At 40.6% G+C, this 22111-nt stretch overlaps 1 protein-coding gene across 2 annotated transcripts in view; it reads right to left on the bottom strand.

The window, feature by feature from the left end:
* ezrb (ezrin b) overlaps window positions 1-22111 on the bottom strand; it is a 130972-nt gene that overhangs the window by 41779 nt on the left and 67082 nt on the right. For both annotated transcript variants that reach the window (XM_072581085.1, XM_072581084.1), the window contains exon 4: window positions 12232-12327. In XM_072581085.1, coding sequence (XP_072437186.1) covers window positions 12232-12327 — 96 coding nt within the window. The remainder of the gene's footprint in view (window positions 1-12231; window positions 12328-22111) is intronic.

Raw genomic sequence — 22111 nt, 5'->3', positions numbered from 1 at the left:
CCTTATATCTACCCGATTAATGCACCTAACAAGATGGGCAATTTGGCATGGCCAATTTACCTGACCTGCATATCTTTTGATTTGTGGGAGGAAACCGGAGCACCCAGAGGAAACCCACGCAGACACAGAAAGAATGTGCAAACTCCATACAGTGGCCAGAGGTGGGAACCGAACCTGGGTGTCTATGCTGAGGCAGCAGTGCTAGCCACTGAGCCACCATACCGCCCTTTGGTTTTCGAAGATCCATCAAATTTTTCTTTTAACTTTGCTCGAAAAAGGTGAAACAGTTGGTCTAACATCTTCACCAGTACCACTCCAGTATGCCTCCTCTTGCACCATCCAAGGCTTTGCTATCTTTTCTAATATGGTACCCAGAAGTGGTTGCATATTTCAATAGAAGTCAAACAACAGTTTTAAAATGCTCTCAATTTTTAAGGCATACTATATCATTCTACCTTTTTAAACAGCATTTAAAATGGTATCATTTTTGTTCATGTTGTCCCTCATCTTGACTACCAGCATGCATCACTTCAGCATCAGTTCTTCAATTTTCATTTGCTGCGTCTTTATCTTCCAAAATGCTACTATGCTTACTCACTAGTTGGGAAAAAAGTTAAATTGTACTGAGTAAAGAATAGTTTAAAAAAAGGGAATCACAGGAGCAAATGCAAAGCAGGCATTTTCTCAATATTGTTTCATCATTTGAAAATATATTATGATTGGATCATGGCCACAACTCCACTTTCATGCCTGTTTTTCACAAGCTGTGAGTAAGTTCAATGGCTCTGCAGTCCAGTATCTACAGGAAAAAATTCTAAAGATTCAAAGCATTCTAAGAGATCTCATTTGCATCTTATAGTCTCTCTTTATTCTAAAAGGATAATTTCCAATTCTAAATTTCTTATTCATGCTTTATTGCTTTTAAAAATTGTCCCAGTCTTCTGGCCTACTACTTAATCTTGGTCCTATTGTATGTTTTTTATTATCAATTGAATACAGTTTTGTCTTCTTCAATTAGATACTGGTAGCTCACTTTGTATTGGGAATGCACAAAGCATAAAATAAAATGATACACATTTCCAAGCTGGAATATGATAGGTGCCTCTCTTACTGTTACTCTATCTCAAAAGAAGATGACTAAGAACATTAAATGCTCCTGACTTCAAATGATATAGAAACATTGAGAAAAACAAAGGAGGGACTACAGAAAGAGGATATAGTTAAGAGTTCATAGACAGAATTATTGGCGATAGTAGTTTGAAACAACTTGATCAGACCTGTTGAAACACTTCCAGCACAGGTGGCTCTTCTGGCCCAGAGAAACAATGCAAAATGAGCAAAGAACAAATAATAATGGTATAAAGTACACAAAAGAATTAGGTGTGAACATGGGTTTGAGGCCACAATCAGACAAGCCATGATCTTACAGGCAGAATAAGAGAGGATCCAAATAGCCTACCCTGCTCCCAATTCATATGTGCCTATCACTGAATTTCAATCGAGCAACATAGGAGCAGGGTTGTATCTGGCTCTGGGTAATGTAGTGAAGTTGACTAAATGAAATGCTTCAGCAAATGAAAAATCAAGAAAACATTGTCATTGAAGTTTCAAGTATATCAGAACATTGTTGGGAAAGCTTAGATGAATATAAACTTTAGTTAACTTCCTTCAGTTTAAAAAAAGATCAGGCATAAATGGAATGGGATCAACAAAAATAAAATTGAGCAAAACAGGAAAAGAGCAACATGGAAGTGGTTAAAAGGGGGAAGCTGGAAGTGCATGCCCTCTTGTACCTTAAAATGGTATCTGGATAAGAGGATTAAGGCAGTATATGGAATGTGAGGCAGTGTTTAAGAGCAGGTAAGCAAAGCTGTAACTGTACAAGTCATAGCTACAGAATTTTGTACAGTTCTGGAATTCACATTTTAGGATAGACATGATTGTACTGCAGAAAAGGTGAGAGGAAATTTGCTAGGATGCTGTCTGGCTGAGGAGTTTTAATTACGAAGAGAGATTGCATAAACTGCAGTGGATTTCCTTGCAGCAGAGGAAACTGAGGGTACATGATTGAGTTACATCTTTTTGTAAAAAGGACATGGCAGGGGCGGGGCGCGGGGGGGCGGTGGGGAGTGGAGGTGGGAAGAGAAATTGGAGACCGGAAGAAATTTTTTCCCTTTATGGTGGGACCAATGACTAGCTGACAATTTTAGGCTAAGCAGCAGGTTTAGCAGCGGATGCAAGGTAAAAGTTTTTTTTTTGCCTATAAGACTGGTAGACACAAAGCTTCACAACAACATTTAAAATAAATGAGATGTGCATTTGCAGTGGCAAAACATACATGGAATTAGAATGTGATGGTTTTGACAAGTGCAGACTTGATGGGCCATTTCCTATTGTGGAGACTTTATGACTAAAAAGGAAAAACATCTGCAGCTAAAGCTCCCACAATGGTTAAAGCTAATCATTGTATGGCTTACCAAATTCAAAGTGGACTCCAAAGAAAAACAAAAAAGTGTGCACCAGACTAAGCTCTTTGATGAAGGATTAAGACAGTTGATCAGAGGGTACAGCAATTGATATTGCAAATATGATCCTTTGAAAGGCATTTTAAATTACTCAGCATAAATTTATTCGATCAATTCGTTGTGGAATCAAAGGAGAAACATGTTAAGAGTTCAGATAGTTGATGAGACAAAAGTAATCAATATAGAACAGTACAGCGCAGTACAGGCCCTTTGGCCCTTGATGTTGTGCCGACCTGTGGAACCAATCTGAAGCCCATCTAACTTACACTATTCCATTCTCTTCCATATGTCTATCCAATGTCAGCATCTGAGCAGTAAAAATCGACGTTTCGGGCAGAAGCCCTTCAGAAGTGCTTCTGCCCGAAACGTTGATTTTTACTGCTCCTCGGATGCTGCCTGAACTGCTGTGCTTTTCCAGCACCATTCTAATCTAGACTCTGGTTTCCAGCATCTGCAGTCATTGGATAGACATATGGGTAAAAACAATGACCGTTTAAATGCCCTTAAAGTTGGCGAGTCTACTGCTGCTGCAGGCAGTGCGTTCCATGCCCCTACCAGTCCAATGTTCCTAACCATGCCTTGAGTTCATTGGCCTTCTCCATTAGGCCCCTTGCATTGAAATAAATGCAGTTCAACTTATTAGTCCAACCTTGGCCCTGACTGTTTGACTCACTTCTGTTCTCAGCTGTACCTGTCTCAGATCGATCTCTTTCCTCACTATCTCCCTGGGTCCCACCCCTACACCTTACTAGTTTAAATCCTCCCAAGCAGTTCTAGCAAATTTCCCTGCCAGTATATTAGTCCCCTTCCAATTTAGGTGCAATCCGTCCTTCTTGTACAGGTCACTTCTACTCCAGAAGAGATTCCAGTGATCCAAAAATGTGAATCCTTCTCCCATACACCAGCTCCTCAGCCATGCATTCATCTGCTCAATCCTCCTATTCCTGCCCTCACTAGCTCATAGCATTGAGAGTAATCCAGATATTACCTACCTACTCTTTGGAAAAGGATATGGAAGATATAGACTGTAGGGAAATAGATGGTGACATCTTGTGAAATTGATATTTGCAATATCAATTGCTGTACCCTCTGATCAACTGTCTTAATCCTTCAAAGAGCTCAGATTACAGAGGAGGAAGTGCTGGATGCCTTGAAATGGTTAAAGGTGGATAAATCCCCAGGACCTGATCAGGTGTACCAGAGAACTCTGTGGGAAGCTACGGAAGTGATTGCTGGGCCTCTTGCCAAGATCGACAGTTACAGGTGAGGTGTTATTGATAGTCACAGGTGAGGTGCCAGAAGACTGGAGGTTGGCAAATGTGGTGCCACTGTTTAAGAAGAGCAGCAAATACAAGCCAGGGAACTATAGACCGGTGAGCCTGACCTCGGTGGTGGGCAAGTTATTGGAGGGAATCCTGAGGGACAGGATGTACATGTACTTGGAAAGGCAAAGATTGATTAGAGATAGTCAACATGGCTTTGTGCGTGGGAAATCATGTCTCTCAAACTTGATTGAGTTTTTTGAAGTAGTAACAAAGAAAGTTGAGGAGGACAGAGCAGTAGATGTGATCTATATGGACTTTAGTAAGGAGTTCAACAAGGGTCTCCTTGGGAGACTGGTTAGCAATGTTAGATCTCATGGAATACAGGGAGAACTAGCCATTGGATACAGAACTGGCTCAAAAGGGAGAAGACAGAGGGTGGTGGTGGTGGTGGTGGAGGATTGTTTTTCAGACTGGAGGCCTGTGACCAGTGGAGTGCCACAAGGATCGGTGCTGGGCCCTCTACTTTTGGGTCATTTACATAAATGATTTGGATGCGAGCATAAGAGGTAGTAAGTTTGCAGATGACACCAAAATTGGAGGTGTAATGGACAGCGAAGAGGGTTACCTCAGATTACAACAGGATCTGGACCAGATGGACCAATGGGCTGAGAAGTGGCAGATGGAGCTTAATCCAGATAAATGCGAGGTGCTGCATTTTGGGAAAACAAATCCTCGCAGGTCTTATACACTTAAGGTCCTAGGGAGTGTTGCTGAACAAAGAGCTTGGAGTGCAGGTTCATAGCTCCTTGAAAGTGGAGTCACAGGTAGATAGGATAGTGAAGGCAGCATTTGGTATGCTTTCCTTTATTGGTCAGAGTATTGAGTACAGGAGTTGGGAGGTCATGTTGTGGCTGTACAGGACATTGGTTAGGCCACTGTTGGAATATTGCATGCAATTCTGGTCTCCTTCCTATCGGAAAGATGTTGTGAAACTTGAAAGCGTTCAGAAGAGATTTACAAGGATGTTGCCAGGGTTGGAGGATTTGAGCTACAGGGAGGGGATGAACAGGCTGGGGCTGTTTCCCCTGGAGCGTCGGAGGCTGAGGGGTGACCTTATAGAGGTTTACAAAATTATGAAGGACATGAATAGGGTAAGGAGACAACGTCTTTTCCCTGGGGTCAGGGAGTCCCGAATTAGAGGACATATGTCTTTCCCCTCTCATCCTAAACCTAAAAGAGACTCAAGGGGCAACTTTTTCACACAGAGGGTGGTACGTGCACAGAATGAGCTGCCAGAGGATGTGGAGGAGGCTGGTACAATTGCAACATTTAAGAGGCATTTGGATGGGTATATGAATAGGAAGGGTTTGGAGGGATATGGGCCGGGTGCTGGCAGGTGGGACTAGATTGGGTTGGGATATCTGGTCGGCATGGACGTGTTGGACTGAAGGGTCTGTTTCCACGCTGTACATCTCTATGACTCTATACTGAGTAAAGAATAACTTCATAGTTAAAGGATCCTCATGGAAGCATGATCATATGAAGAACTGCACATTCAAATTAAGTGACAAAGTTGGATCTGAAATTAGTACGACAACCCCACATCAAGGTAACCAAGTCAAAGCCAACCAAGTTAATAAGGATGCATAGGGGAAAATAGATTAAAGGGGGAAGCTGGTAAAGACATACAAAAAAAATTCTTAAAGGCATATTCAATGGAGAAAAAAAAAAAGAGAAAGATGAACACATCATAAATTGAGCAAAGCCAAGGGTAGGATGAAATTTTAGAAACTAGCAAAGCATGAATGAGAAATAAATCCAGAGTTATGGGACAGATGTTCAAAAGAAGACGACTTTCTTAAGTACCACTAGAAAATGCACAAATCCCAATTTCCTGCTCTGGTGCCATATCTTCATCCTGATGTTTTACCCCCCTTGCTTTTCTTCTGCTTTCATTTATAATCCAAACTGTTTAGTTTCCTTTTCACATTCAAGCGGTTTCATTTGTAACTGAATTTTAACCATTTCTAAAGAGTCAGATGGGATTCCGGCATGCAAATGTTGCATGATTACTTTCTCCTTTCCTCACAGACTCAGGCAACCCCAACTGCTTGTTTACCAATTCCATAAACCACCTTGCTCACTTTCTGTAAATCTCCTGAAGTGACTTTTAAAGCCATAGTACTATCACATCTTCAGTTCCCTCCTGGACTTCCTATATTTAGCCACAATTGAAGTTTTTCCTTTCGGACTTGCTAAAAATCCTATTCTTCTTTCTCCAGCCCTGAATCCAGGGTTCTGACCTTATTGCTCCTACATTTCCCTTTAAAAGGTTGCACATTGGACCTGAACACATCCCAGCTCCACCCCCAGGAAATTCTTACTGATAAGCACAAGGCACACCCTGTTTAAACCAACCAAATACAATGCCTGAAATTAAAAAAAACAAAATCTCACCACTTACTGCCTTTGGAGTCCAACAATCTTAAATCCGACCTAGAAACTGAGATTTTTAAAATTCAAGCCAAGAGCCCCTTGTGTTATGGATCAGACCAAGCCCCCTCAAAATATTAAGAGGATAGCTTAGATCTTTACTTTTTCTTATTTTAAATGCAAGTGCTAGATGTGTTCCAGATGCAATTTGATTGTTGTTTCAAGACTGATAGCTTGACCAAACTCTTTTGAAACACTATAGTTAAAATTACAAGGAAGAAATTGGAAAACTTAGAATAGATTATATAAAACTACTAACAGCAACTATTCCTTAACATAATAACATTCCTTAAACACACCCTTAGCAAAGGCAAATTCAATGAAAATAGATTGTCTCACATGCAATTCTCTAGTCCAGAGGAAAAACATCAAGAGAAAACTCAAAAATAGCTGCAGGAGAGAAATACTGCAGCTTCCAAGCCCAGCTTCGAGACCCTAGCAACTACAACAGAGAAACTAAAAGTGCTGGCTTTGAGGAAGCTTGAGCCCCACCCATTCAAGCTGCTTCTATTGTTCCAACTTGGAAAAGTCCCAAGGCTTCACATGCTGTTTATTGGATTCAAAGACAGTTCAGCACCTCCATCTTCATCTCTTTCAAAAAGAAGGAGAAAGCACATCTTTTAAAGCCTTAGTATCACATTTTCTTAAGTTCCCTCTTGCACTTCCTGTATTTAGCTACAGCTGAATTTCTCTTTTCAGACTCTCAAAGCCCTATGCTTCTTTATCCAGCCCAGAATCCAGGCTGCTCTGACCTTATTGTTCCTTATCTCTCTTTAAAGGGTTACAGATTGGACCTGTACTTTTCCCAGCTCCTTCATGCTGTGAACTTACCCAATGGAGTTGCTCCCAATGTATTGTGGCTGGATCCTGCTTTGTTTTGATGAAATTGGCCTCCCACCAATCCAAAAGTGTCTTTGCAGGCCTTTTCCCTGTCCAGGACAAATTCAAACTGTACAGTATTGTGGTTGCTATCATCTAAATGTTTCCCCCACTACAATATTGAACACTTGCCTGGCTAATTTCCCCAGAACTAGATTCACTGTCATTCCTTGTTAGGCCTTTATATATTGATACAAAACACTCCCCCAAATATATTTCAAGAAATCTTCTCCATCTTAAACATTAAAATTATGACTATCCCAATTTAATGCTGGGGACGTTGGAAGTTGGGGGCAGCATGGTGACTCAGTAGTTAGCACTGCTGCCTCATAGCACCAGGGACCCAGGATCAACACCAGCCTTGGGTGACTTTCTGTATGGAGTTGGCATGTCCCCCCCCCCCCCCCCCCCCATGTTAATGTGGGTTTCCTCCAGGTGATCCACTTTCCTCCCACAGTCCAAGAGATGTGTAGGTCAGGTGGATTGGCCATGGGAAATGCAAGGTTACAGGGATAGGGTAGGGGACGGAGTCTGGGTGGGATGCTTTTTGGAGAGTTGGTGTGGATTAGTTGGACTGAATGGCCAGTTTCCACACTATAGGGATTCTATGAAAAATCACTTTTGGTATAAATTATCCTGATTATTACTCAGACACCCATGTGAACGGTCGACATATTTGTTCCTCTATTTCCCGCTAACTCTCAGAGGGCTTATAAAAGTAAAGTAGCTGTCCTGTTAAAGTTCCACATGCAAAGCATTGTTTGAAGCTCCTTCCAGGATATCATCTGCCTTCACTGCTGGAATGGACTCCTTACTTAATAGTGCGACACCACCCTTATTACATCCTCCTGTCTCACCTCAAGATATTACACCCTGAAATGTTGAGTTGCCAGTACACTCCTTCCCTCAACCACATTGCTATGATAGCAACAATGGTCATACTTTCTTATGTCAATCCACACCATTAACTCAGTCTTACTTATTAAAATCCTCATGTTAAAGACCACCCAGTCTTGCTTACTCTTAATACTCAATACAGCTGCACTCCCTGTGACTTGCTTCCTTTTCTGTTGGATGGAGAGAAGAAATGTCTTAAGGATTCAGGGAGTCATTTGATATATTCAAGAGTTATAGGGAACATGGAGGAAAGCAGGTTTTCAGATCAAATCAAGATATTTTCAGATGAAGCATATTTAGGTTTGGTTTAAAGAAATCACAAATAGAAATGTTTGCAAAAGTAAATTAAACCCAGTGGCAACCCAAACAACTCTGCTTTTTTCCTTAGACAAATCAATAATTGTGATTTCCCCTCTCTTTAAACTGCACACAGCTGAATTTTAGTACCCAGAAACAGATGTTACAAACACTGAATTTTTTAAAGGAGTAAATTTAGAACCCCTACAGACTGTGGAAGGAAGCCATTTGGCCCTTGCGTCTGCACAGCATCCCACCCACTCTCCCACATCCCATAACCTCACACTTTCCATGGCTAATCCACCTAGCCTAGGACTTCCTTGGATACCTAGAGGCGAGTTAGCACAGCCAGCCAATCAACCTAACCTACGCATTTTGATCTTTGGAGGAAACGCACAGGGGAAAAAAAAATGTTCAAACTCTACAAAGGCACAGTGATTCAAGGGTGGAATCAATACCAGGTCCCTGTTACTGTGAGGCAACAATGCTAACCACTGAGCTATCATAATATTTTCAAACAACATTAGGGGATGAGGACTTGGCTTTCTAGGAGAATTTCAAAGCTTGCAGTTCAAACAAACAAATGGAATTACAAAAGGAAATAAAAAGTTAAAAATCAATATAAACATTGATGTATAGTACATTAGTTTCTCTCCACCACCCTACCCACAGGTGATACGTTGCACAATCTACTGTGGAAGTCCAAAACCGCAGATAGGAGCAAACCCATTTATTTAAAATGGGAAACATACCTTTCCGGCAGCCTCCTGATTCCAGAAGGTTCCAGATATGTTTGGGCCACAGGAAACCACGGGTAACTGAAACCGTGGAAAAATTATTCCGCGGTTACGGGGGTCACCCTGTATGCAGCTTCGAAAGGTATTTAAGGAAGTACCAAACAGAAGGAAACAATTGAAATAGAAGTAATGGCACGGATTAATAAATTGACTTGAATGACAGCAATCAAAAAAAAAAGGTGGCAGTGATTTCCCCCCCTTCCCTGATTGGAAAATAGTTTGCATTTGCATGGACACCAATGCTTGATCTACCAATGGTCAATACTGGGCTCATTAAATCTTCCTTTTTCTTAAAACTTTGACATAAGAGTAGCGAACACGTGAACAAACGAAAAACAAAGCTTTAAAATTGTATGAAAGTTGACAAAGCAGTAAACTGAGTGAAGATAATTACCAGATTACATGATGACAAAAGATTGCGAACGTAACAGCAGATGGAGGTTAACCAAATAGAAGTGACATGTAATGAACTTTGAAGGGACTAATGTGGAAAGATGGCACCCTATAAAATGGCAGCATTTTGAAGTGTCTCTCTCTTCTGATCTGTATTGTTGCTCCTATCATAAATCTTTAGAGGTTGCATAAGCAATAGAGAGACTGGTTTGAAAAAAAAGTTTGTTATGCAGTTTACAAATTGTAAACAAAATCAAATTGCTGGAAAAAACTTGATCTGGCAGCATCAGTGAAGAGAAAGCAGAATTTACATCCAGTGACCCCTCTTCAGAGCGGATTGTGGCTGGGAAAAGGTTGGCATACATGCTAGAGAAGGTGCGCATGTGCTTGTGGTGATGGCAATACGGAATTCAGTGATAAGTGGAGATGAAGCTCAAAGAGAGAAAACCAGTTGAGTTAAGGAATGGATAAAAGGTCAGCCTGGGATAATGGTGACCATTAGTGGCTGACAATGGATTGTTTATGCTTGCAGTCCACATGATGGCAGTGTCTGGTTCGACTGAGGATGTGGGAGAAAGTGCACAGGCACCAAGTTATAGGGCTCTATATTTGAGTCAAGAAGGTTGTGGAGTTCCCATGTAGAAAAATAAGATAAAAGCAAATTACTGCAGATGTTGGAATCTGAAACCAAAGAGAAAATGCTGGAAAATCTCAGCAGGTCTGGCACCATCTGTAAGGAGAGAAAAGAGCTGATGTTTCAAGTCTAAATAACCCTCTGTCAAAGCTGAAAAATAAGATGCTGTTCTTTCAGCTTGCACAGAGCTTTGCTGAAGCATTTACCAAGCCCAAGACAGGAATATTGGTCAGGAAACATGGTGCTGCATTGAAATGGTAGGCAACCAGAAGCTTAGTCTTCTTGCAAAGATTTGTTTTATATCACCTTTTTAAAAACTTACTCACTTTTACCAAAAGTCAAACAGAATGCAATCCAGATAAATGAGGTAGGATGCAATTGGACAGGACAAACAAGGGCTCTGGAAAGCACCATGTGGTGCATTTCTGTAACAAGTACTAATACAGTTTTATAAAGGGAGTGTGGAAACGATCTGTGAGGAGGAGAAATGTGCACACAAATATTTGAAGTTAGTGTGAAACATAAGCTCTTGGCTTTATAGAAGCACTGTGCAAAGTTATGCTAAACCGTTCCAAAAATATATTTTAGATCTAAGTTACTGTGTTGCATTCAATTCTAGGCACATTTTAAGAATGATTTCATTGCCTGAGAAAGGGGACAGAAGAGATGGACTCGGACAGTACTAGGGATGGCAAAGCCCAGTTGGAGAGACTTGATGCAGCTGTTCAAGATCAATACACAAGATGGATTTTCAATTAGGCAGCTTTAAATTGAATATTGGTTTAAAATAAGTAATATATTGTCAGAAGTGGTTCAAAAAGTTGAATTTTGATCTTTAAAGAAAAATGATCAACACAATTTTAACTCCTTTTAAACATTTTAAAATTAAAGAATGCAATTAATGCAATATGCTCTTGTTGTAAACATTAAAATTATTAAACATTAAAACGCCAAGCATCTATTTGGTCACAACACACTATACAATCAGCATGACAGCAGTGTGACAATTCAGAGGACTTCGTGACATACAGTTTTTTTCTAACCATGATCTTGGATCTAAAATGCACTGAAGAGAGGCAGTGGGAGCAGAATCAAGAACTTGATAAAAAGTTGAAGGAAAATTTACAAAGTTTGAGGATATTGTAGAAGTGGTACTCAGTGGACAAATCTTTCAGATTGCTGGCACAGGAACAAAAGGCTAAATAATTAGCTTCTTTTCTGCACCTATGAAGAATAGCAAAGCTTTGTTAGAATATGGAACACTTACCACAGGAAAGTTATGGTAGAACCAGGGGTAGCAGACCGAATATTATTGGATTGTTTTAGCAACAAGCTAATGTGCTTAGAACTGGGTGAATGATCATGTGCGTCAATGCAAGACTTCCTTGGTTAAATCCCTCAATCAGCAACTATATTTTAGTCGAATTAACCCAAAAGCAAGAGGTTGAGAACTTTGAAAAATATTTTAAACTGGAAACTTGAATAATGGACAAGTTTTTCCTCTTGATTTCTATGCTTTAAATATAGAAAGCAAGTGGCCAGCTTCTTTCAATAGTGTGAATCTGGAAAAGCACAGCAGTCTTAGATGCTGTCTAACCCGCTGTGCTTTTCCAGCTTCACACTGACAGACTTTGGTTTCCAGCATTTGTAGTCCTGACCGTCTCCAGCTTCTTTTAATTTGCACAATTCAGTTTACCACCAGTATTGCAAATACGTAAAGTTTACATTAGATCTGGTACTCTGGACCTGAAAAATCCACATCCACAATGACAACCATTCCTTGACATGCAACAGCCAACATCATACTTTGTATGAAAGTACTAAACTGTAACATCCTGTAGAAGAGCATTAAATCACATTCTACTTTGATGGCGAAAACAGGGAGGGTAGTTTTGAATAAGTTACTTTTATCCCTGCCATTGAGAAAAGAAAAATGAGATGAAAATTAGATGGGGGGGGGGGGGGGGGGGGGGAAAATCACCAAGATCACCTGCTTGAAATGAAAAAAAAGAACTACTCTGATCATAATCAAGACTTAAAAGTGCATTTACCTTTTTCTCAAGCTTTAACCAGTTTGGATATCCTTTGTTGTCTATATACTGGAGTCCAAAATACCAGATTTCTCGTAGACCAACTGTTTTAACTACCTGTAGAAAAAAAAAATGCATAAAACATCAATTAAGCCTGCAGGATTATTTGAGTTGTTCACAGGAGTCTTTTCAAACTACATACTATATTCAGCTTTGAGCTTTCCATGGGATAGGAAAACAGCATCAGAACAAAAGTTCACAACTGAAACTTGGAGTAGAAGAGTAATGATTGTAACAAGGGTCAGCCAGGTGAACCTCAGAAATGAGTTTCCTGATTAGGGTAGTTAACCTGGTTCTGTTAGAGGACGATTAGAGAGGTTTTGTCCTCTGAGCTGGCTCCAAGGAAGCCAGGCCAGTGTCAAGTACTATGCATGTGTACATAAAGTGTACTGGGCTCTGTGGAGTTATTTCCATTGGAACCTAATTAAATAGAATCAACCAATTTTGAAGAAAAATGTGTTATTGGGCTGATAGACAGCCTATAGCAACAGTGCTTTTGAAGACTCCTTTAATAAATATCAATATTGCACTCAGTTTTATGTAGGCAGTAAGGGTTTGGCAGAGGAATGTCTTCATCAAGACCACCGAAGATGGAAAGGCTGTGCATTGCTGCTTGGAAATATTTTATATCCCAGCCCTATGGTTAAATGGAAAATAAAAGGTCTCAACAGATTCAAAATTAAAATGTTGATTTGTCTGCAAAAGGCAATCCTCTGGTCTGAAAAACAACTATTTACTACAGGGGTTTTTGTCCTTCGCATATAGCCTCTCTCATTAAAAAGCTTGCCAGCTTTGTTGGCCTTCCCATTCACCACAGGGTACATGATTAAAAAGGAGACAAGGCCAGGTTTTTTTTAAAAAAACTAAATGCTTGGCACAGAAATAAAATATTAGATTGAAATAAGGTCAGTGTACATGGTTATAATGAGAATTTGTATCTCTTTAATTTAGTGGTCTATATTTAATCATGTTGATTCTATAGATGTTTTCTTAGAATCCCTACAGTGTGGAAACAGGCCCCGAGGCCCAAGAAGCCCGCAACCACCCTCTGATGAGTTATCCCACCTAAACCCATTCCCTGACCCAATTACTCCATATTTACCCCTGACTAATGCACCTAACCTACAGCTTCTTGAAAACTATGGGCAAATTTAGCAAGGCCAATACTTCTGGGAGGAAACCCACACACACACACACACGAGAAGAATATGCAAACCCCACACAGACAGACAGAGTCACCCAAGGCTGGAACCGAACCCAGGTCCTTGGAACTGTGAGGCAGCAGTGCTAACCAGTTTATTAGCAGCACTACATATAGAAAAAAAAATGTTTAAATACATCTGGTTGTCTTGGATGCTATTACTATTGGCATCATGATGACACTCTTTGATAAATAAGATGCCATCCGCAGTCAATAGTATAATGTACAATAAGATACAGCAATCTTAACATTGTTTGATGTCACATAGCCAGATGCTTAACTTTTATGGTTTGGACTGGAGGTGACTGTTGGGCCAAGTTAAAATTGAACTAAACACATCCAGTATAGATCAGCACCACTCCCTGTCCCACAGAAACCCCACTCCAAGGTGCAAAGAATACAAAACCAGACAGGAATGTAATGGATTTGGTTTATGAATTTTAAGAAAGCATTTGTTAAAAGTACCACTAATACGATGGTTAACAATACAAGCTTTTGGGGAAAGAATAAGAGGGAAGAAACATTAACATTATTGAAGCTTCTAAAATTTATTTGAAGGAATTTTAAGTAACTTAAAAGATTGTTCCGTGTGAACTTCATATTCAGTTTTAGTGGTTCAACACATCACACAATAGTAAAAATGGCTATGAAGAAATATTTGGGCAGCACGATGGCACTGTGGCTAGCTCTGCCTCACAGCTTCAGAAACCCAGGTTTGATTCAAACCTTGAGTGATAGCACGTGTGGAGTTTGCATGTTCTCCTATTTCTACATGGTGTCCTCTCTCAATTCAGATGTGTATATCAGGTGGATTGGCTATACTCAATTCCCTCAGTATCCGGCTATACTCAATTCCCTCAGTCTCCAGGGATATGCAGGGTTACATGAACAAAAATAAGATGAAGCAAACATCTTCCTCACCAAGATGGGATTTGATTTTTCTGTAGCCAAGTTGTCTAAGAAATTGCAGTACTACGAAATATGTTGAAATTAATAACATTCTGGACTCATCATGACTAACAGTGAAATTTCAGAGGGTTCTTATAGTCCATTAAAGGAAGCTGTTGCCAAGAAATATTTGCAGATTATATTCTTAATTTAAAAAAAACTTGGCACGGTGGGCATGATTTAATTTAAAATAAATGACTTTTACAAGAAAAGTCTATAGGAGACTTAAAGAACAACCAAGATTTTGACCAAAGGAACCTGACATGGAAAAAGGTACAATGTTGAGACCACAGTCATGGAAATGGCAGAAAAGGACTGTTGCAACTTTCGAGGGAGATATTTTCCTGAGCTGGCAGGGAGATCGACTGGATGTCACAAGACTCAGGCCCCGTCAGCTAAGCTAGGTTTCAAAGTAATAAATGTAGATACTACCATGGCAGCCAGCAACCATGTCAAACTGCCTTATTGTAAAATCTAGGGACTAGAAATTTTGACACACCAAGCCATAGTAAGAGTCTATGTTGCAATCATGTGCCAGCTGAGGTCATGGAAAATCAAACTAGCTCAGGATGTTTTCAAAAATCAATGCTTTCTATCCTACATGTACAATGGGTTGTCAATTTGGTTTTTTTGAGGGAATAATTTTTTTTAAAGAATAATCAGAACAGAAGTTCTGTAAAGTAGAAAATTTCATGAAGTGAATCTAGAGTCTAATGCCTGCATTCCAATTGTTGCCAGAAAGGAGCGAGCACTGGTTTGGGCCCATTCGGTCCTCAGTTATGTGAGTACAATGGAATTGGAGAATAGCTGGAGATACAGCCACATTTAAGGAGGACTAGAAGGATGAACTCAGCCAATGATATGAGCATAAGAGGTACAGTTAGTAAGTTTGCAGATGACACCAAAATTGGAAGGGTAGTGGACAGCGAAGAGGGTTACCTCAGATTACAACAGGATCTGGACCAGATGTGCCAATTGGCTGAGAAGTGGCAGATGGAGCTTAATTCAGATAAATGGGAGGTGTTACATTTTGGGAAAGCACATCTTAGCAGGACTTATAGACAATGGTAAGGTCCTAGGGAGTGTTGCTAAACAAAAAAAAAAGAGCTTGGAGTGCAGGTTCATAGCTCCTTGAAAATTGAGTCACAGGTAGATAGGATAGTGAAGGCAGTGTTTGGTATGCTTTCCTTTATTGGACAGCATATGGAGTACAGGAGTTGGGAGGTCATGTTGTGGCTGTACAGGACATTGGTCAGGCCACTGCTGGAATATTGCGTGCAATTCTGATCTCCTTCCTATCGGAAAGATGTTGTGAAACTTGAAAGGGTTCAGAAAAGATTTACAAGGATGTTGCCAGGGTCGAAGGATTTGAGCTATAGGGAGAGGCTGAACAGGCTAGGGCTGTTTTCCCTGGAGTGTCGGAGGCTGAGGGGTGACCTTATAGAGGTTTACAAAATTATGAGGGGCGTGGATAGGATAAATAGACAAAGTCAAAGAGACCTAAGGGGCAACTTTTTCACGCAGAGGGTAGTAGGTGTATGGAATGAGCTGCCAGGAGGATGTGGTGGAGGCTGGTACAATTGTAACATTTAAGAGGCATTTGGATGGGTATATGAACAGGAAGGGTTTGGAGGGATATGGGCCAGATGCTGGCAGGTGGGACTAGATTGGGTTGGGATATCTGATCGGCATGAACAGGTTGGACCGAAGGGTCTGTTTCCATGCTGTACATTTCTATGACTCGATGATGCTCGAAAGATCAAACAAGAACAAGATAGCACAGGAAAGGCAACATGCAGTTTGGGTCACAGGGGATCCACTTGTTCTGGTCTCGGGTAACACAGATATGATTAAATGTTTGGGTAGTATTGACAAAAGTTGTTCTAAATTAGAGGTCACTGATGTGTGGATAGAAACAGCAGCAGAGAGAATTAGCGGAAACAATATTTGCAACCATTCCCAGGTTCAATAAACGCAGCTCTGAAGAACTTAAGGAAGCAGTTTACTGAATGAAGCTGAGCACAGCTTCAGAAACTTGTACCTGAGCAAAAATTTATTTCCATATTAAGCTGGAGTTCTTTGAATGAGAAATAAAATGTGAATTTCAGATTCAGCCAAGTCACTGAGGGCACATTCTACAATTGTTACAATACAGCATCATCCTCCTCAACCAGTTTGTAGCTTTCAACGCAACTATTCACAGCATTATCTTCATTATCCATCTTGATGAGACAACGTTCAGTTAGACCTAGATTTAACTATCCAGTGATGGTCAGAATATCCTCAACAATGGCATCTCTCGATGCCATCAGTTAATTGAGAATTATCCAGAGGATCTCTTGTGCCTCTTGCGCCAGCATGGAGTCAACCTATACATGTAAATTAACCGCAGCCAGCTATCTCTCTCTCCACGATCATCTGAATCATTTGACTGGCTCTCATTCCATTTGTTTCCTTGACTAGCTGAAATAGTCAGGATCAATAAGACAATAACTTGGGAACTAAGGCAACTTTCTGATCAACCAACCTCTGTCAAGCCTATCTTCATGCAATATTGACTCTGCCTTAGCTAATTTCTTTCCAAAACTCTCAAGTCTCAGGACTTGACTATTTATATTAGATAATATTAGATTCCCAACAGTATGGAAACAGGCCCTTTAGCCCAACAAGTCCACACCAACCCTCCGAAGACTAACCCACCCAGACCCAATTCCCTCTGACTAATGCACCTAACACTATGGGCAATTTAGAAATAAATTTTAAATAAATTCTGGCCACTTTATCTTTCCATGCTATGTGAACATAAACTCATCTGAACTGCTGCACTGATGCTAACTTGCCAAAAGACTCGCGCATTCATCACCTGCTCTCTGACCTACATTTAACTCCGGTACAATAGCAGCTGCAGGATAAAATTCTCCTTTGATAGAAATCACTCTTGCTGGTTCTGCAGGAGAGTCGACTCATCACCCTTACAGGCAGCACAACTTCAGAGCTTTGAGTTGATACTAATCACCAAGTTATCCATGAAGTACTTTACATACACAAATGACATGCAATGTGAAAAAAAATTAGGGAAAAAATTTTGATGTCAACAGGATGGCAAAAGAAAAGCATTCAAATTTGTTCATGATACATAATGGATAGTTAGGGAATATATTCCCCTGGACTTCCTTACAAATATGGTGCACCAAAAAAATGGAATTATTTTATAGAAAATGATTTGGAGACGCCAGTGTTGGACTAGGGTGTACAAAGTTAAAAATCACAACACCAGGTTATAGTCCAACAGGTTTAATTGGAAGCGCTAGCTTTTGGAGCGCTGCTCCTTCATCAGGTGATTGTGGAGTACTCCACAAAGTCTAAGACTAGGTTTGACAGTCAGCAATGCTGAGAGCAAAATAAAAGCTATGAAAACAAAAGGAACTACCAAGACAAAGAGAAAGATGCCAATAGGTTAATTAAGATGTAGACCAGAGGCAGTTAAAAACGGTTCCCTTTGTGACATTCATCGTTTATCTCTTTCACCTCTATTTTAAGCTTCCAGATCCCTTTCAAAACGGTTTTGCCTAGTTCTAGTTTTCCCCTCCAGCAATAGCATTCTTTCACCATCCTTGTCAACTTCAAGCAGGATCGTGTTTGTAAGTGTCCCTTCATCCCATGAATCAGTCAGGTGTACCTTCTTTAAACTGTTTGCAATGTACTCAGGTCTTCTCTTAATAAAAGGAGAGCCACTTCAATTATAATTACAAAAACAAAATATACAATCATATTCTATTTCATAGTCAGAGTCATGCAGCTTAGGAAAAAAAAAGGTCCTTTAGCCTACCATGTATACACCAAATAGACATCAAACTATACTAATCACCTTCACTCACACTTTATCTTATGTGTTCATCCAGATGCTTCTTAAAACATTCAGTACCTGCCTCCACTGCCCCCTCAGGCAGCACATTCTATATTTCTACCATCTTGTAGATGAAATGAAAAAAAAGGTTTCCTCAGACCTCCACTAAAATTACTTAATCCTCACCTTCCAACGTTTGCCCTGTAGTTTTGGAATCCTCTCCCCATGGCAGACCTGTCTCATTACCCAACCTATACATGCCTCAATTTTGAGGATTTTGACTAGATACTACCTCAGCCTCCTCTGCTCCAGGAATACAAACCCAACCTCGCCTGTCTCTCCTCATAACACGATCTTTTCAACTCAGCCAGCATCCTGGTGAACCTCCCCTGCACCCTCCCCAGTACAATCACATTCTTTCAATAGGATGGCGCACACAGCATTCCATCCAAGATTGGTTCAATGTTTATCAAGGTGCAACAGGACCTGCTGCTATATTTTATGCTCCAACTAGTGAAGGCAAACATCTGCATGCTTTTATCACCCTACCAACCTGTGCTGACACCTTTAGGGACCTACTGGAGGAGCAACCCAGGATGAATAGAATTGGATTAATTATAAAGAACAAACTGGTCAACTGACTCAGCAGCAACTATTATGTTAGGACTCTCCATTGAGAAATTGCCATGGAAATGGCTGCCTCCACTCCACGCTTTGATGCCATGAGCCCAAAAGGAAGCTTCCTAAAGATGATAAAAATCACCACCATTGAAGACTTCAACACCAGGGTTGGAAAGGACACTCAATTCTGGAAAGGACTGAGAACAAAGCAGTGAGGAATTGCAACTGCAACAGGACGGTCCTGCTTACCACATGCGTGGAACATCAGCCAGTCATCATCAACACTGTTCTGCCAAAACGACAAGTTCAAGATTTCTTGGGAGTCATCCACAATCAAAAACTACTGGCACAAAATTGACTTAATAACCAAAGCAACAACAGTGCAGATGACCACTGGCCAGACCACTGGTTCAACCACCTTTTAGTGCCCATTAAATACCACCAAAAGCAGCTGAAGAAACAGTTGAGAAAAATGTCAAGGTTGAGTGGCTTCAAAAGTTATGCAATAAGTGAACATCCAATGTCTTCACCAAAATCTCCATTGTAACAGAGCATAGGAAACCTGGAAAGAGCAGCTGAAGATAGCCATCATATCATACTGTAAAGAAACCATCAGGTAAGACAAGGACGCACGAAGACTGGTTTGAAAAGAATGACCACATCAAAGACCTCACTGACAAGAGGAAAGCTTTCCATCCTGGAAAAAACATTGCCAGTGAGGCAGAGGAGAACTCCTGAAACAAAAGATGGAATTATGAAGGAGAACTAGAGAAATCCAGAATAAAATGCAGTACCGAGAAGGCTAAAAAGGAGTTGTAACTCTTTGCTGACAAGAACATCTGGAATTTCTTCAGTGCTAAGGAAATATACAGACCAAACATCCTTGGCCTCAAACTGACATGTAATAAGGATGGAAGCTTTTTTTGTGGGGGAAAAGCATCAGCCTCCAAAACAGAAAGAACACTTAATATAACTTCTAAGCTACAATACAATTGTTGACAAGAACATGTCTGGGGAAATCCCTCAACTCTCCAATGATGGTCTTGGACTCCCCTCTAGCAAGGTGGAAGTTGAAACTGCCATTAAAATACACATGAAGAATGGAAAAGCCACAGGAGTAAATGGGATATTTTTAAACTTGGGACATCAGGACTTACTGAACATCTCCATCAACTGTACCTGAAAATCTGGGACAAAGAAGAAAGCCAAGCTGATCTCAGGGATGCTGCCATTGCCAAGGAGGCAAAGTGGATTGTGGGAACTATCAAGGGATCTCTCTACTTTCCATTGCCCAAATCCTTGCTAGTCTCCTAGTCTGAGGAAATTCTGCTTGAAAGTCGGTGTTGCTTCCAATCAAACCATGGATATTATTTTCACTGCTTAGCTACTCCAAAAGAAATATCAGGATCAACACCATCCATGTTACATGGCCTCCAATTTGACAGAGCTAAAATCAAAAAAAGTGCTAATCACAGCACTATCAAATGCTGGCTGTCCCCAGTCAAATTCAATCAGATCCTGTCTCATCCACAGCCAGATGACAGTAATGGTCCTCACAGACAGCAATATCACAATTCTGATGTTGAGTCAGGAGGTCAAGCAGAAAGGAGTCAGCACCCCACCCTTTTCTCCATCTTCATTGCCACCATTCGTCATCTTGTCAAGATGAAACTTCTAGTGGTGTAGTCACTCTCCAGGATCAATGAAAAACTTTCAATGTTAACTAGTTAAAAATCCAAGAAAACGACACCAACGTCACTCAACTTCAGTAGCCAGGAAGTGTCAACTCTGTTCTCAAATCTTCAAGCCTCACTTAATGATTACATGGAAGCAGTCTCAGCCTCAATCTTAAGACAACTCCTTTACCAACCTAACCCCAGTCAAATTTTGCCTCATCTATCCATTACAGATCAATGGAAAATCCTCCCAAAACATGGAACATGCCCCTTACTTGGGAAGCTAAGGCTGACATTAAATCTCTGCATTGATGAGGCATCCATTTATGAGCACTTTCTTTGGATGCCCAAAAGGATGAAAGTCTTTGCCAAACATGACTTTGGTACTGCTACCAAGATCCTTGTGTATAAGGCAGTCATTATCCTGACTCTTCTATATGGCTCTGAAACTTAGAAAACATATGGACAACACCTCAAGGCCCTTGGGAAGTACCACCAATACTGTTGAGACAGATTCTCTACAGTGTTGGGCGAACAAAACATACGAACGTCAACATTCTGAAGGAGCTATCAGCATTGAAATGACAATCATCTGAAACAAACTCTGCTAGGCCAGCCATACATTTAGGTTGCTAGAGTTTCAACTGCCAAAACAAATCATCTTCATCCAACTCAAGGTACTCAAACAAGTGGGCAAAGGAAGCACTTCAAAACTCCCTGAAGGCAGCTTCCCTCAAGAAATGCAACTTAAATATCAATGCATGGAACATGCTCGGAGGAAACCCCTGTACGTAAGAGCACAATTCTTTCACAACACCCATTAGAAAGAAGCAGCATGGAAAAGGAACCAGAGAAAGGAATGCCAATAATCTCAAGGCCAAGGTCCACATTTGCCTCCCAAATACACCTGCCTACGTGTGTGGTTGAAGATGTTGCTTTAGAATGGAGCTCATCAGCTGTGGAAGGATCCACAGAACCCATGATTAGTGACAATTTCTAGATGGATAATCATACTCTTAGCCAGTGATTGCTAATGAATATTATTAAGTAAGACATGATACCAAAAAAAAGTAAGATCCTGGAACATGATTAGAGCAAGAAATGGTAGACTGAAGACGTAATGTCCAGATTGCTTTTGGTGCCTCATGCTTCTTATAGGAATAGCAAATATGTCACATGAATGCCTGGTTAAAATGGTTATGTAGGAGGTAGGGTTTTTGCCTTTTGGATCACTAGCATATTTATGGTTTAGGTGGGGCCTGTACAAGCTGGGCTGGTGAACTGGGATGGGTCAATATCTTGGCTGGAACATTTTCTCCTGCTGTTGAAGAGATTTAATTACTTTGGGAGGGGATGGTGCACAGAGTAGAGGCAACGTCAGGAGCAAAGACCATTCAGATGTAGGACTCATACTAGGACAGTCTAGCAAGTGGAAGAGACCTAGGCATGATAAGGCATGTGGAAGTAACAGAGCAGAACGGCATCTATTTTAATGCTTGGAGCCTGACTGGCAAGACTAATGTTAAACATTGATCTGTATATTGCTGC

This window comes from Chiloscyllium punctatum, chromosome 11 (assembly GCF_047496795.1).
Source record: "Chiloscyllium punctatum isolate Juve2018m chromosome 11, sChiPun1.3, whole genome shotgun sequence".
Lineage (NCBI taxonomy): Eukaryota > Metazoa > Chordata > Chondrichthyes > Orectolobiformes > Hemiscylliidae > Chiloscyllium > Chiloscyllium punctatum.
The sequence above is the reverse complement of the archived record's forward strand: the minus strand, read 5'-3'. Positions and strand labels throughout refer to the sequence as shown.